Source organism: Primulina tabacum, chromosome 5, assembly GCF_025594145.1.
Source record: "Primulina tabacum isolate GXHZ01 chromosome 5, ASM2559414v2, whole genome shotgun sequence".
Lineage (NCBI taxonomy): Eukaryota > Viridiplantae > Streptophyta > Magnoliopsida > Lamiales > Gesneriaceae > Primulina > Primulina tabacum.
The window spans coordinates 36495723-36512929 of NC_134554.1; the positions used below are offsets into that span (position 1 = coordinate 36495723).

Below are 17207 nucleotides of genomic sequence, written 5' to 3' on the forward strand. Positions count from 1 at the left end.
ATGCTTCTCGACAGCTGAAAATCCATGAGAGGAATTACCCTACCCATGATCTGGAGTTAGCGGCCGTAGTTTTTGCCTTGAAGATTTGGAGGCACTATCTGTATGGAGAGAAGTGTCAGATCTTACCGACCATAAGAGCCTCAAGTATTTCTTTACGCAGAAGGAGCTGAACATGCGTCAGAGGCGTTGGTTGGAGCTTGTGAAAGACTACGATTGTGACATTAGCTACCACCCGGGTAATGCTAATGTAGTTGCGGATGCTTTGAGCAGGAAAGTCGCAGTGATGGCTCATTTGACGATGCAGAAACCTCTTCAGATTGAGATACAGAGGTTTGATCTCGAGACTTATCCTCGAGGTAGAGTTCATCGTCTATCTACCTTGACCATTCAGTCTTCCCTTTTGGACCGTATTCGCAGTGGTCAGGCCGCAGATGAGCAGTTGACACAGTGGAAGAAGAGAGATGAAGCCAAGGGCAGTGTTTTGTATTCAGTCAGCGACGGTATTGTGAGATACCGAGATAGGATATGGGTTCCTAGCAGTGATTCTATCCGAGCAGACATCTTATCAGAGGCCCATACGTCCCCGTACTCCATTCACCCTGGGAGTACGAAGATGTACAAAGATCTGCAGCTATTGTATTGGTGGCCAGGGATGAAGAAGGACATCAGACGGTTTGTGTCCGAGTGTCTGACCTGTCAGTTAGTGAAGGCCGATCATCAGAGACCAGCAGGTTTGCTCAAGCCTCTTCCTATTCCTGAGTGGAAGTGGGAGAACATTACCATGGATTTTGTGACCGGATTGCCGAAGTCAGCCAGGGGATCGAATGCTATTTGGGTGATTGTAGATCGTCTTACCAAATCAGCGCACTTCTTGCCTATTAAGACGACTTTCACCATGATTCAGTATGCAGAGTTGTATATCCGAGAGATAGTCCGACTCCATGGTATTCCAGTGTCTATCGTATCTGACAGAGATCCCAGATTCACTTCCTCATTTTGGAAGAGCTTGCATTCGAGTTTGGGTACGAAGTTGCTGTTTAGCACAGCTTTCCATCCGCAGACAGATGGGCAGTCGGAGCGAGTTATTCAGATTTTGGAGGATCTTCTTCGCGCTTGCGTCATCGATTTCTCAGGGAGTTGGGAGTCGAACTTGCCACTGGTTGAGTTTACCTACAACAACAGCTTCCAGTCTTCTATTGGTATGGCTCCGTATGAAGCATTGTATGGCCACAAGTGCAGATATCCTGTTCATTGGGATGAAGTAGGAGAGAGAGCAGAGTTGGGTCCAGAGATTGTCCAGCAGGCAGCAGATGTAGTAGTCAAGATCCGTGATAGGATGAGGACTGCTCAGAGCCGACAGAAGAGTTATGCTGATCAGCGGAGGAGAGAGTTAGAGTTTGCAGTGGGCGATCATGTCTTCGTGAAAGTGGCACCTATGAAGGGTGTCATGAGATTTGGGAAGAAAGGGAAGCTCAGTCCGAGATTCATTGGACCGTTTGAGATCCTTGACAGAGTTGGGACGCTAGCTTATCGTGTGGCTCTTCCGCCGAATCTGGCCGGAGTACACAATGTCTTTCACGTCTCCATGCTGAGAAAGTACATGGCGAACCCTTCGCATGTGCTGAACTTTGAGCCGTTGCAACTTACTCCGAACTTATCTTATGAGGAGAGACCCGTGCAGATCCTAGACAGGCAGGAGAAGAAGCTTCGGAACAAGCTGGTTAAGCGAGTCAAAGTCAAATGGCTTAACCATTCTGAGGAGGAAGCTACTTGGGAGTCTGAGCCAGAGATGAGAGATCGATACCCCGAGTTATTCGGTGAGTTCTAATTTCGAGGACGAAATTTATTTTAAGGGGGGAAGGATTGTAGAACCCGTAAATCAGTCTACGTTAAGCCATGCATAATTCTAGATTTCTAAATTTAATTGACTTCATTGCATAATTATTTTAAATGCATTTCTTTGAAGTTAATTATTTTATTATTTCAGTTCAGTAGTTTGATTTTTAGCATTTCAGTTATTTCAGTGAGGCCGGACTGAAGTCGGAGTTTTGAGATAGAATTTAAGATCCAGAAAATATTTTCAGAAGTTAATTTAGCTAGCAAGTAAGTTCATTTAAGTTAGAAAGGGAGGTTTGAGGATTTAATTTAATTATTTGAGGTGATTAAGAAATAAGCTCATTTAAGTTGCATAATTAAGGGGTTAGCTCACCAAATTAATTAAAGGATTAGTAAAGTTTTTAAGGGTTATTAATTCACTAGATAATTATTTTTCCCTTCCTTTTATTTAGTGAATTTCGGCCACCCCCTTAGACTATTAAACAATTCATTTGTCTTGCCACCTTTGACCCTTTCTTGTATTTAATTAGGAAGATAATTCTTTGATCTTTCTAGCACCATTTAATGATCTAATTAGCATTATCCTATCCTAGTATAGCATGTAAAAATCGGTCATCACCATTCTAGAAACACCCAACATAGACTTGATATCAAACAACCATTCAAAATTCAAAAAAAAAAGGGAGACTTGGTCATACATTGAACCCCTTTATTATTGGATCTCCCCCTCACTCTCCTAACCATCATTCCCCCTCCCTCATTCACGAAATTCAGAGAATTTTTCAGAAGAAAAACCGTGGGAATTCAGTAGGAAGCAAGGGAGGAAAATTGAGAGTAAAGAAAACAAGAGAAGCGCTCCACCTCCTCCGTGCCGCGTCGTCGTCGTTTCGTTCGTTTTCTTTCGAAACGAAACCAGGCATGTCTAGATTTCTTTCAAACCTCAATCAAGTCATATTATCATTTATTTTTCAGTACATGATCATGTTTATTCAAGCAAAAACCGAGAAACATGTCAAAATATTTTGAAACAACACATGCAGAATTTTCGATTTTTCCTTGGCAAGCTTCACGTTTTTCTTGGTTTGTGAGTTTCAGATGATTGGTTCGACTCCAGGCTCCCAAGGCGACTTATATACATGTAATAGGATGCATTAGGACCACATTTTTCCATCGGTTGCACCCCATGCTTGCTGGAAAGCAAAAGAAATGACAGCAACACCATTTGTGTCCCTTTTTGAGTTCGAAAATTTCAGTTTCCTGTCATGAGGGTTTAATCTGATCTTGGCTGCCCTAAGGGCTCTTAGCCATGGTTAGATCACTCCCCTAGCATGTCTAAGACGTGACTAAGCCGCCCTTTTGGTGGCTTGGTCCATGGTGCATCGGTTTTAATCAAATCAACAAGAACAGCCCCTTTCTCCATTCGGCTTCTTCATTGGTTCAGCATATGGTTTCGGTTTTTGGTTGCTTGGTATGGATCTTGGTTGGCCTATGGCCCTTAGCCACGGTTCATACCATGCCCCTATATGTCTAGATCATGCCATGGTCAATCAAATGGCCACTGGAACGACGCAAAACATCGATCTAAGCAAAACACTACACACGCATGCACGTTGGTTCTCGGTTGGAGTTTCGGTTGAGTTATGGTGTGATGCGGATTGTGGCTGGCCTAAGGCCCTTAGCCATGGTTCTAATCATTCCTTGGGATGTTGGTAAGAGTCTCTGGTCAGTGGTTCATGCCCCAATGGCCGGTAGTCTCGAAAACAACACAAGTTACACGATTGTACAGTTTCTGGAAAATTACAGCAAGTTGCTGTGTCGGTTCGGTGGCTCGTTCGAGTTCTTGGTTGGCTTTTAGCCCATGGCCTTGGACTGGACAATGCCTCATTGAGTAAGGAAGGTCATGTTTTTGACTGTTCGTCATTCGGATCATTTTTGAGGTCGTACGAGAATTTACGGTGCGATGTGCCAAATTGACTCTCGAAAGAGCGTTTCGTGTTTTGGCCTCCATTCCACCTAGATTTCGACCCTATCATTTTAGGAGCATTATTTTATGATTTTTCAGCGTATTTTAATCATGACTATACGTCGGTTCGGTGTCGGTTCAGGTTGGTTCGGAAGTCATGACTAAATACGAAGTCATTAGGCGTCATAGTCGCATCTTTTGAACGTAAATTACATAGTTGGTCAAGTTTAAGCTATTGCATATTTTTCATAGCACAGTTAGGTTGCAGCGAGCCTGGGGACGATCCAATCCAATCCAGTTGGTAAAATTACGGGACATGTTCATTATGCCAGTTAATTATTTTACGTGCATTAAAACAGAAAATGATTATTTTTGAGATTTATGCTATATGGCTTGTGGTTCATTCACTATGTGGGAGTGTTATTTTATACGGTCGCCAGTGACCGATCAGTTCAGTATGGTACCACCCGGTCGCCAGTGACCGCCAGCTCAGTTCAGTTTCAGCCTCCCCGGTAGCCAGTTACCGATCAGTTCAGCTTAGTGCAGTGGCCACAGGCATAAAACATAATCTCAACAGAAAATTTATCAGTTATTTCAGTACAGGCTCCAAGGAGCAAACATTTTTTTTCTGTGATTATCAGTTCAGTTATGCACGTATTATAATTGCTCAGTACAGATTATTTTCAGCATGCCTCAGGACAGGATATGTTAACTCATGCATATTTTAATTCAGATTTTTACTCGTTACCTGCGCTATATGCATGCTGAGTCTTTAGGCTCACTAGACTTGATTGTTGTAGGTACTGTTGAGGCCAGGGGCGAGGGCGGGGACCAGTGAGCCAGCTTGGGTCGGCAGTAGTGGCACCCGAGGACCTCAGAGCAGCAGTTGTTATTTTATTCCGCAAATATTTTATCAGTCGTTGGATATTTTTAAATTGTGATTTTTGGCAAACTTTATTTTCTTCCGCTGCAATATTTTGAAATATTGAACTTGATTCACCAGTGATTTTATGAATGAGGCCATTTAAGTTCTTTTAAAAGAAAATTTTTAATTTTTACGCAAATTTTCAAGCAAGAAGTTACAGGGCCTCTGCAATTCTTCCACAGCTTTACTCTTGTTTGATGCCTTGACAGGTTGTAAGTTGACATTGCTCTCTTCATCCTAGCACAAATCTATAACTGGCAATTTGTATTTGCTTGTTACAGTATCTTCAGAACCTAATTTGCAGCTTATAGACATTATGTTTGGACGTAAATATCATATGACTCCAGGAAGAGGAATGAAAGACAACTTACAATGTGTACAAAATTTAGATGTGCTATTTACATAGAGAATTTGCATTTAAGAACAACAACCACTAGCATTAATAACATGTCTTTCAATCATTTCATATTGATATTTTGACATTGTTGGTTATGTAGGTCAACACCTAAAGACAATGGAAGATGAGAATTATTAAATGTGATGGTGGAAGGGGTAGCTGTCAAACATTTATCACAAATACATTGTCACATCCTTTTTTTTTTTTTTTTGCTTTTTCAGTTATAGAAGAGCATTTCTTACTTAAAAGGCATGATTTACGGATCAAATGCATTTCTGGAATGAATGCATCTCCGGACTGAATGAAGTCACATGGTCACATTTTGATTACGCAAGTAAATGGAACTCACACATTGCAGTACAAATGAAATACATGTAACATGCTTGAAGACAAATATATTTAGATGGATTTCAATTTTTAGATTTCGCACTACTGAATATTACAAAATAACTTGTCCAAAAGTCAGAAAACACTGTCAAGTTGGAACAACAAATACTACATTTCACATTCTAATCACAATAAACAATACCAATACGAGCAAAAGGGATAAAAAGAAGCAAGTGAACCCAAAGCAACAACATATTGCCTCTATGGAGATCGATGACCGTTTCAGTGACTCGCTGCGATGTATGTTGGTCTTTTCCATTGTACCATTGTCGGGATGACTGCAATTTGTTGTTGCATATGCTATTTCCTTGTCGCACACATCAATATCCTGCATGGAAGGAGATGAAGAACTCGATGCCGTACCAATCTTCACGTTCCTTCTAACAAACGGTTGACTTGTTACAGTACTTGAATCATGGTCAGAAGCTGACCATGTTTGTTTGGTTGATGTGAAAACATTACCATGGTACTCATCATACCAATAAAATTTGTTCGGATGTGTAAGGGAAGCAGGGCAGATGTAGTAATACTTGCCTGGACGTGTTGAGAATTCCCCAGCCTTTCGTAGCAACATAGACCCTTGACCGCACTGGCATGTTGGTGCTACATTTGTTTTCATTTCACCTATCAGAACGTGATTGTTGAAACACTATTAAAATTAGTGGCATAAGCAAATAAATTTTAGTGTGAAATACAAAAAATTTTAACATTACATGACATCTAAAATTCTGTGTAAAACTCGATCGAAGATTTAAACAATGTAATGAACATATAACAAAACAAATGGATGTCATATACTCTTTCATTGTCATCTCAATTTCAAAACTCTGAAAACCAAAACAAATATGAGTATGAGGTAAATAAAATGATCAGTACTAACTTTGAATGAGTTAGTCCTGTACGAAGTAACAATGACAATCCAACAAGGAATTCAACATTTTTTTGGGCAATTTGTACAGAGAAATTCTGCACATAACTCATTTTTTCTCAACATCACAATATGCAAATTCAAGAACATGAAAGTTGGAAACAGATAAAGTTATGTGAGTATCTTTCAAGGTAAAAAAATCCATGAATAAATATAAACATAATTTTAACCCAAAAAAAATTAGCACTATCACAATACGTACAACATTTGTTTCTCAAAAAATTATTATGTGGAACTATAAGTTTAACAACTCAAACTTCCACCCAACACTAAAACTTATAATGGTTCATCAAGGCAAACCTAATATTTATTTTCGAAATCCACAGTAGATCTGGTGCTTTATGAACGAGAAATCAAAATAAAACTGAAAAAATGGTTTTACCCATGCCAATTGTGTCGTTGATGGGAATGGTTTTTGGTGGGAAAGATGTGGTGAGAGCTTCGAAGGAGTAAGTAAACAAGAATGGAAGAGAAGCAGGGGAAACATTTAGTGAGAGCTTCAACGGTGGGTAAGTTTGAATGGAAGAGTTGTAGGGATTCCAATTTCAAGATTTTTTTTTAATTTAAAGTTTTAGATTTAAATAAGGGCAAATTAGGTATTTCAACAGATATTCTTTATTTGTACAATTATTTATCAGATACACCAAACATCATATAATTTATCACATTTTCGTAATCATTTACACCAAACACAATAAAAAAATTTATGGTATTTTAATTATCATTCAAATTTTCATCCATTTAGCAATCCATAGTTTATCCTGTCCCAGCAACCAAACTGGCCCTTACAGATTTGGGGTTGTTTTTGGGCGTAGGTTCTCTTCTTATTCTTTTGTTTCATTTCGTTTCCTTTTTTTCTTTTATACATATCTTTGCTATTCTTAAAATAATTTATTAATTATTACTCATCCAAAAAAATTTATTAAAAATAAATTCCTCAAATTTCTCCAAAAGAAAAAAAATATATTAAAATAAATGTTAAAAAATTCTTATTTTAATTTTTGTTTCCACATTTTACAAGAATCATAATTCATAATTAATTCAATATTTAAGTTCAGAACTCTAAATTCAAACCAGTAAAATTCCCCAGATTTATCATATATAAAATCTCAAAATTGAATCAAATATTATGATTGTTGTTTTATTTTTAGATATTATTATAATTTCTATTTCCAAAAGTTTGGATTGTAAAATAAATATTCAAACATTAAACATCTAAACTATAATAATAATAATTGCAAACTGTCGCTAAGTTTTATTAAAATCATCGCAAATTTTTAAACAAAAATCGTCGCAAAATTTTGTGACGAATTTTGAAAAACTGTCGCTGACACTTGATTTTTTTTGTAGTGTATTACAAAACATGAAGATTTTAATATAATATTGATGTTAAGATATCACATTTTTCAAATACCAAAAATACTCAATTTATATTTAATAAAAACTATCATAAAACTCTACTCTAAATTTATAGGTATTCATTTTCCAAAATCTTTAAATTGCTAAAACTATTTATTTATCATTACCTACATTTTTCATTTTTTTTTATGACAATGACTCCTAATACAAAAATATGGTAAAAAAAGAAGCATTAATTTGAAAATAATCCCAATTGTATGGATAGTAATTAGTTTAAAAAATATGTCCAATTTAATAATAATAATAATAATACAAAAGAACTTCTTGAATAATTGTCACTATTTTCCTTCTGTTTTCTTTTCTTCTTGTGTGTGATCATGCAGATACAAACATAGCCGAAGTACCTTCGTATGTTGCAAAGATAGCATCAGATTCGATTGTACAAAAAAACAACAAAAACAAGAACAATCATCAGCATCGACTTGAATATTGCCATATATACAAGCTTCATCAGAACATTAAATATCACAACAGTTCAAATGCATCGCATGCAAAAGCACGGTTTATTTCATCCTACCCATGTGGGCATTGCCCCCATGATAAAATGGATAGTCAAGATTTGCCTATGCATATATAGGATCCACTTTTTTTTTTTTGAAATTATATGTGTGGCAAGATCTTACTCGTTGAAATGAAGTGAGGTGGTGCCCACATAGGTAGGATCTCATTAACCCAAAAGCACCAAGTGAACTCAACCATGACATGTACATTTACTCAAGAGTTCCGCGCCACGGTAGCAAATTTAAAAGACGAATAGCTTACGCTATGAGCTAAAAGTAGAACCGAAGTTCGAGCACTGGGTTGTTGGACCTTCTGATATGAATTATTTAGGGAATGCAGAAAGCTTATGCACAACAGCAGAATGGCCAGATCCACTACTATCACCAAGAGCATTAGAAAAATAAATGAGACCCTTTAAGGAGAGATTTATGCAGCATCAACCTTCTCTTTCAACCCTGTCGTATGTAAGCAGTCAGAAAGAGATAATAAATAAAACTTGTGCAATCAATCTCAACACAAAAAATTACAGAATAATTAGTGTATGCTGATACGAGTTGCTATCTTTCAATGATGAGCTAAATGGAGTTTCTTTGATATTTTTGTGCATGTGTTGTGGCCAAAGTGCAATCCAAGAATTGATAACAGTGTTTGAAAATGATTTATTCTTTTCTCGACACCAAGCAGTTGCCAGCTTCTGTTAAAAAATTTTATTTTTCCTCTTTTACACCCATCATTGGTTTCCCAGAGTGATTCACTTTCTTCCGCCACACTCAATGGAAACGGAATTCCAATCTAATCTACTATGGATTTGGTCCCCTATGCTCCCGAGGTGTTTTTGGGGGTAAATGCCATAAAGATGTATGTGTGCAGACAATGAAAGCAAACAAATCGAGTCAATCCGAATATTATCAAGTATATATTGTTGTAGCTCTAGGTTGACTTGGAATGAGCTAGCATATCCGGTGAAACCAATTAGCATATAGCGCAGAAAAGAATCACAACATAGACAGACCTGCCTCCTCCTTCGGCACTGTACTATGTACCACGAACGGGCGACCACAAAACAAGGAAGGAGGAAACCAGCCAGCTGAAGAACCGAGATCTGATACTGAAATAAATAAAAAGAAAAATCAAGGTTCCAGTGCTGAAATACACACTGACAAATTAAAAGAAATAAAGATTCCTTGCACTCAAACTATCTTTGGATTAAAGATTTTGTTTGAAATACGTGACTTTCATGCATCATTTGGAAACAACAAAATTATTTTATCCAAGCAAAAATAATCAATTTGAAATATTTCCTTCCTGCCAACAATTAAGATTGTAATGAATGATTCATATTGTGAACGAATTCATATGAGGTTGGGTTCAAAAATCATTTTTATTGCCAATGGGGTAATCGTTCCCCTTATTTTTCCTAGGGGGATTCATTAATCACCTTGTCACATATTTACAGGAGGTTTTTAACAACTCATTTGAAGTCTGATCCCAAATAAAATTCTAGATTTAAAAAAAATTCCTAGTTCACAAACGCATCACAAACATCAAAATATATATATGCACCGATCCAGATTGCGATCTAAAAATATAATGAAACCGGACGGTCAGCATCTGGTTGGCATCAGAAAAGAAACACTTAAGCTCACTAACTTATAGAACTTAAACTTGGAGTCTTGGACTTACGTGGAAGAAAGCTGATGACCCCTGGAACATACCAGAGTCTCTTGTGATCATTAAAATTTGCCGTGTCAGCAATATTAGCATCAACTGCAGATATCAAATATCCATAACTAATGAGTTTGCTTAAGTTTTTAATACTGTTTTTAGATAATGCTCACGAAAAATCCGTATCAACGAGATTTCCGTTGCTTACAATGATTGCCACGGAGCGGAAACATGCTAGAGTCCCACTATTTGCCATGGCATAACTGTCATACTCAGATTCCAGAAATTGATGTTCAGCCGCAGCTAAAGTCAATAAACGAGGATCCCAAAGATCAATGTGAGGGCCCCATGCTTGTCTGGGTAAGAAAGGATAAAATATTAGAATATTGACAAGTTCATTTTCTACACACACAAAAATGTTCAGCTTAAGCTCATTCAAGAAGGAGAAACAAATCCATAGAATGTCTTAAGGCAAGGTCAACAGGAGGAAAAAGAGAGAGAAATATCAAGGATGGTCTTGTCCAGAACTTCAGCTTCCATGAGTGCAAATCAAAATAGAATACTCAAGATTGACTAAACAATATTTAACAACTGTATGTGTGAGAACAGAAAAAAAAATAATAATATATATATATATATATAGGGGAGGATCCAGAATGATATGTTTGGGGGGCCGGTCTACTTCAATTCATGAACGACAGAAAAAATTCCAAGAATCCTCGTCTTTCCTTCCGATGTGTCTCCGAACTCGCGTCCCACCATATTTCACTCTTCAGTCGACAATATAGCAGATGTTTTGCAAAAAGTTACGTTAGGTTATTATTTAAAATGGCTTTCTTGATTGTGTTTGTATTAACCAACTATGAAGGTTTTAAGTTGGGCCTTTGTAAAAGCTCGTTATTTAGGTTTTCAAAAAACAGTGTATAAGAAGAATAGAACACGTGATCATATGTATAAACCTCAAAAATCTTTAACCATTAGACTAATTATAGATATTTTAAATTTTGATGGATCAAATAATATATATACTAAATAATAAAATATATTTTATATAGCAATAATTTTTTAAAAAAAATTCAGGGGGATCCGCCACTATATATATATATATATATATATATATATATAAAAGTGTGGATAATGAACAGTGTTTTCCAGTTGGGAATTGGCAAAGCTAGCCCATATATATATATATATATATATATATATATATAAAAGTGTGGATAATGAACAGTGTTTTCCAGTTGGGAATTGGCAAAGCTAGCCCATATATATATAATATATATATATATATATATAAAGTGTGGATAGTGAGCGATGTTTTCTAGTTGTAAATTGACAAAACTAGCCCATAATATGTGTGAAGTATAAGACCTCACATGGATATTTTCGTAAAAAAATTATGTGCTACAGAGATATATGGAAAAAAACAACTTCTCGACTTAATATTGCTCCTCTCATAACCTCAACTTCATTCTCATAACTTATATGTCATGTAATAGTAACTAAATGCATTAACTAAATAGATTCATAAATCATTCTAAAATTTCATTTAATGTACTTATGGTTAATATTTTTCAGAAATAATAAGTTTCAAATAAAGAAATGTTAAATCAACTTCTCTCTCAATAAAGTAGTTAGAGCATATTCTCGAAAAATAAGCTTGAATTTTAACAAATTTTTAGATAACATATGCTCCATTTTATTATTGGCAAACCATGCATTCAAATTTTTAGATAACATATGATCCTGGAAAGAGACGTTAAACAAAATCAATAATAATTATGGTAATACTTAAAGAAATTTTACCCACGAAAGAATCTGAATTGTAGAGCTTATTTATTAAGAAATAAATACTTGTCGAAATTACTTAACAAAAGAGACACTCCAATATAAAACATAATTAATTTGAAAGTAAATAAATAAATAGAGTAAACATATAATATAAATAATGTACTTAATAAAATATGCAAAGTATCAATAATAGAGATAATAAAAATTAAATATGCTAATTAAGTTAGTAGAATACCACTTGATATAATAACTTATAAGAAATTATAAAAAATATGCCAATAATAGTTATAGATAAAGAGTAAGCTAGGATGACACCACATAGAAGAAAGAATAATAAATAATAACTATATATAAAAAATAAATATAATACGGCAGAAATTATTAAATTATTTACTTACAACTCTTCATTTTTCCATGGCGTCGCAGAACGCATGAATCGAACAATACTGGAAAGGGTGCGATGTATGCTTAACCATGCAAACTTGGGCAAGAAATTCTGGGGTGAAGCTGTGTCTACTGCCGTTCACATAATTAATAGAAGTCCTTCTACAACATTGGAATTTAAGGTACCTGAAGAAATATGGTCTGGAAAACCAGTGAATTACTCAAACTTAAGAATCTTTGGATGCCAAGCATATGTCCACACTAATGAAGGAAAACTTGAGCCTAGATGAAAAAGGTGCATTTTCTTGGGATATTCTGATGGAGTGAAGGGATTTAGATGTTGGTCTGACGAAGAAAACAACTCTAAAGTAATCACCAGTAGGGATGTCATTTTCAACGAGTAGGAGATACTAAAACTCGACAAGCATAGCCAAGATAACAGTGGGATACAATCTGTCCAACTAGAACAAGAAAGAAACTATCAGACTAAGGTGGAGTGTGAACCTGAAACTATTAAGAATGAAATTCAAGAAGAAGAAGTAAAGGTCACTACTGATCAAACTGATTTGAGTCAGTACCAGCTTGCCGGAGATAGGAAAAGAAGGGACATTAGACCACCGAACAGACTTGGTTTTGCTGAACTCACTACCTATGCTCTTGCTACTGGCCAAAACATAATGGATGAAGAACCAAGAACATATGAGGAAGCTACTAACTGTAACAGGGCCCATTTGTGGAGACAAGCAGTGGATGAAGAAATGATATCCTTAAAGAAAAATCATACGTGGACACTAGTAGACAACCCGGAAATGAATATCCTTAAAGAAAAATCATACATGTAACTAGGGAACCTGGGATTATGTTCATTCTGATATTTGGGGACCAGCTAAGGCTAACACTCTAGGGGGGGCAAGATATTTCATAACCTTTATTGATGATTTCTCTAGAAAGGTTTGGGTCTACATTTTAAAGCACAAGAACGAGGCAGGCATTTAAAATAACTTTTCTATTACAAAGTAACTTTTCAAAATAACTTTTCCAATTCAAAATAACTTTTCTATTACAAAGTAACTTCTCATACTTAAATGTCATATAATTGTAATTAAATACATACACTATTTCATGTACCTTCCATTCCAAAAAATAAGAAAGAAACATAAAATTTAATTATATAAAAAAAATATATTTCATTTCCATAGCTTCCATTTTTCTTCATTCACACAATTAATTATTGATCATGCAATTTATAACCATAACGTTACCATCAAATTAATGCCAGATCAGAGCAATGAACCAGTATTCAATTATCAGAATAAACGAGCTCAAATAAGGAAAAGGTGGCCTTTGTTCTCTTCTGGCTAAAAGGAAAAATGTGGAATAAAAAAATAGAAATTTTGAAATATAAAAATATATGGGGAACTTGTGTAATAATACTGCAATTTTGTTGGTTACAAATATATATCTCTTTTTATTTTTTTTTTTGTTTCCCCTGGTTGTCAAACCCAAGAAAATATAATAATATAATATATTAAAAGATAACAATTAATTAAGAAATAAAATAAAGGTTATTTAATTTTACAAATATGTCTATATATATAATACCACATGATATATATAATTTTACATAGTTGACTTTGCACGATATATATTACATGAGAATTTTAATTAATGATATATACTACAACAGGCATGCTCGTTGTAAGAGAACACAAAGGTTCTACACTTCCTAACCAGCCTACAAACGAGGAAGCGAAGGATGACCGATAAAGAGCTAAGGGTGCCGGATTGAGTTCTTTAGTAGTACCTCCAACCAACTGTCTCGAATTGTTTTCCCTTTTTTGGTTGTTGCGAAGGGAATGAATTCTCAAAATGAAAGTGTGCATGTCAAGCCTTCTATTCTCCTCCCTTATCCTATTCCCCGCTGTCAGGTTAGGGCATCAAGGTTGAATTCCTTCGAAGAAAAGTCCAGTTAACCACTCCTATCATTGGCTTCCCGCATCCTCAGGAACCTCTCGGACGAAGAACCGGCAAATCGAGTATGGAATTCTAGCTCTTTTGGGGCATCAACCACAGCACAGGTTGCGGACCTATCGAGATGCTTCCTTGCAGAACCCAACAAGGGCTCTAACTCAATAGAGTGAGTGGGAAACCTTGTAAACGCGAGCAGGAGAATAGAGATCGGTCTGTCTTGTCTTAGACGAGCCTTACTCCATCCATCTTGAGCTTATTCATAAGCTTGTGGCTACTTTTTCTTTTCTGCTTACTACTAGGGCTTCCAGCACTAATTCCTACGCTTAATCGGGTCTCATAGTCCCTGCTGTGACCTTCACAGCCTGATTAATGCGCTTTTAAAGCGCACTTCTATGGCCCTTCGTCGAGCATTTTCGAGTTTCTTTCTCAGGATGTGCCTTTATCTTCACCGGCATACTTATTGTGAACTTTTGTATGCGATTCCTGCTGTTCGTTACCGGTGAGTGTAGCATTGATTAGTTATATAGTCTTGAGAAATGGTTGAGCATCTTGTATAATAATCTAGGTTTTCATAATGTCGAGCATCTTTTCGCTATGCTATGCTAGCTTCTTTGATTCAGAGCTAGTTTCAAACTAAAAAACTATAGGGTAGGGGCTCTTCCCGCGCTATTGCGTACGTACTTAGCTTAGTTAGTTTAGGGCTTCTATATCGCTATATTTTAGGCGAAAAAGACGGGTTTTAAAAGCTAGAGACGTTCAATCCATGCTTTTTTATGATAGCTATTTCATCTTGTTAGTTAATCCATGGTCGCCCCCGTCACAAAGTGGCTAATGCCTATCGGTACGCCGTGCGCACGAAAGGATCTCAGCTGGTGTAGGGTTCTCGTCCTACAGACCCCATTTCGGTGCCATTGCAGTGGGCTCACTGGGCCCTCCAGTTTTTCGATCGCTCTTCTTGTGCGCGAAGGTTTTGTGGGCCCACGGCATCTTGATCCGATCCCTCTCTTGACTCGCAAGACGCGCTTTACTCACCATAGAATAGATCGAGGGAGGTTCGAACTCCCATTGCCTGCTTGTCAGGCTAGATTCCATCCGATCTTGTTTGACTGCTTATATACAAAATAAGTTAACCCTTCCAAATAGCCCAAAAATGACAGCCATCAAAAGGCCTAAGCCCATATAGCCTCGGCCTGTCCAAATGATGTTCAGCGGTCTCTACCCAAGTAGCTGTGGCCCATGATCCAAAGGACCCGCAACCAGTCAATCATGCTATCCTTACCTTCCAACCAATCACGCTATCCTTACCTTTCAACCAACCCCTTCGATTCCGCTTCTGCAGCAGTATAAAATCTCGGTCCCTTACCTTGATGCCTACAGCTCAATTTGTTTTCCAGTGATGGCAAGAATCCGCGAAATACTGCTTTTTCTTCTTCTTGTGTTGTTTCTGAATGGCATCATAGCTACACGAGGGAAAGCGATGCTGCCCACTCTGCCGCCGCAAAAAAGGGCCGCTTTCTTCCCCAAAAAATGCCATTTCCACCATCAGGGCCCAGCAAGCAGCATAATTATGTTCCGAGGCTGCGTTTCATTCCAGCAACAGTAGTATATGGTTCAAAACGCCTTGTTCCATCCGGCGCGAATCCCCTCCATCACTAGTATAGTGGAGGTCTTATTTGTATTGCAATAATGAATAAATGTACGAACACAAATAATGAGCAGACCAGCCCACTTTTATATGTGGGTTCATTTCATAATGTATTTTTGTTTTGAATAAAGAAGCGCGCTCCTGTTAGTGTAACGTAGGTGTCTTTCTCGGTTGATGGATGGGATAAATGCCTATATCGCTTTGTAATGTTATTGTCATGTTGATGCTATTGCTATATTAAAGAATAGAATCTAAAAAAGTTGCTTTAGTCCCATTCTTTATAATTGTCTTTCTCGTACTGTGTAAACGAACTTCAAGTCTTAATTGTGTACTCACCAGGAAGCGTCACAACATAGGTTTGGGCCACCTCCGATGTCGATCTGCAGTAATAGTTTGTTTTCGAAAGTAGTTTCCGAGGTAGATTATATTTTAACCTAGAGCAATTTGCATGCTCCTTTCTAGGCTATAGTGTACCTGTATCATGCAAATGTCATGGCTACAATCCCAGGGACATCATAAATAGTACCAGCGATATTGGATAGACATTTGCATGATACAGGTAAACTATAGCCTAGAAAGAAGCAGGCAAATCGCTCTAGGTTAAAATAGAACCTACCTCGGAAAACTACTTTCGAAAACAAACTATTACTGCAGATCGACATCGGAGGTGGCCCAAACCTAGGCTGTGACGCTTCCTGGTGAGTACACAATTAAGACTTGAAGTTCGTTTACACAGTACGAGAAAGACAATTATAAAGAATGGGACTAAAGCAACTTTTTTAGATTCTATTCTTTAATATAGCAGTAGCATCAACATGACAATAACATTACAAAGCGATATAGGCATTTATCCCATCCATCAACCGAGAAAGACACCTACGTTACACTAACAGGAGCGCGCTTCTTTATTCAAAACAAAAATACATTATGAAATGAACCCACATATAAAAGTGGGCTGGTCTGCTCATTATTTGTGTTCGTACATTTATTCATTATTGCAATACAAATAAGACCTCCACTATACTAGTGATAGAGGGGATTCGCGCCGGACAGAACAAGGTGTTTTGAACCATATACTACTGTTGCTGGAATGAAACGCAGCTTCTGAACAGAATTATGCTGCTCGTTGGGCCCTGATGGTGGAAGTGGCATTTTTTGGGGAAGAAAGCGGCCCCCTTTTGCGGCAGAGTGGGCAACATCGCTTTCCCTCATGTAGCTATGATGCTATTCAGAAACAACACAAGAAGAAAAAAAAGCAGTATTTCGCGGATTCTTGCCATCACTGGAAAACAAATTGAGCTGTAGGCATCAAGGTAAGGGACCGAGATTTTATACTGCTGCAGAAGCGGAATCGAAGGGGTTGGTTGAAAGGTAAGGATAGCGTGATTGGCCGAT

The 17207-nt window shown here is 37.0% G+C and overlaps 1 protein-coding gene across 1 annotated transcript in view; it reads right to left on the minus strand.

Moving 5' to 3' along the window:
- Nucleotides 1-8187: 8187 nt before the first annotated feature.
- The window catches only part of LOC142547510 (uncharacterized), a 12826-nt gene continuing 3806 nt past the window's right edge, over nucleotides 8188-17207 (minus strand). The window contains exons 4-7 of the mRNA XM_075655844.1: nucleotides 10230-10377; nucleotides 10040-10123; nucleotides 9369-9464; nucleotides 8188-8811 (exon numbers count right to left, since the gene is read on the minus strand). Coding sequence (XP_075511959.1) covers nucleotides 8806-8811; nucleotides 9369-9464; nucleotides 10040-10123; nucleotides 10230-10377 — 334 coding nt within the window. The 3' untranslated portion in view covers nucleotides 8188-8805. The remainder of the gene's footprint in view (nucleotides 8812-9368; nucleotides 9465-10039; nucleotides 10124-10229; nucleotides 10378-17207) is intronic.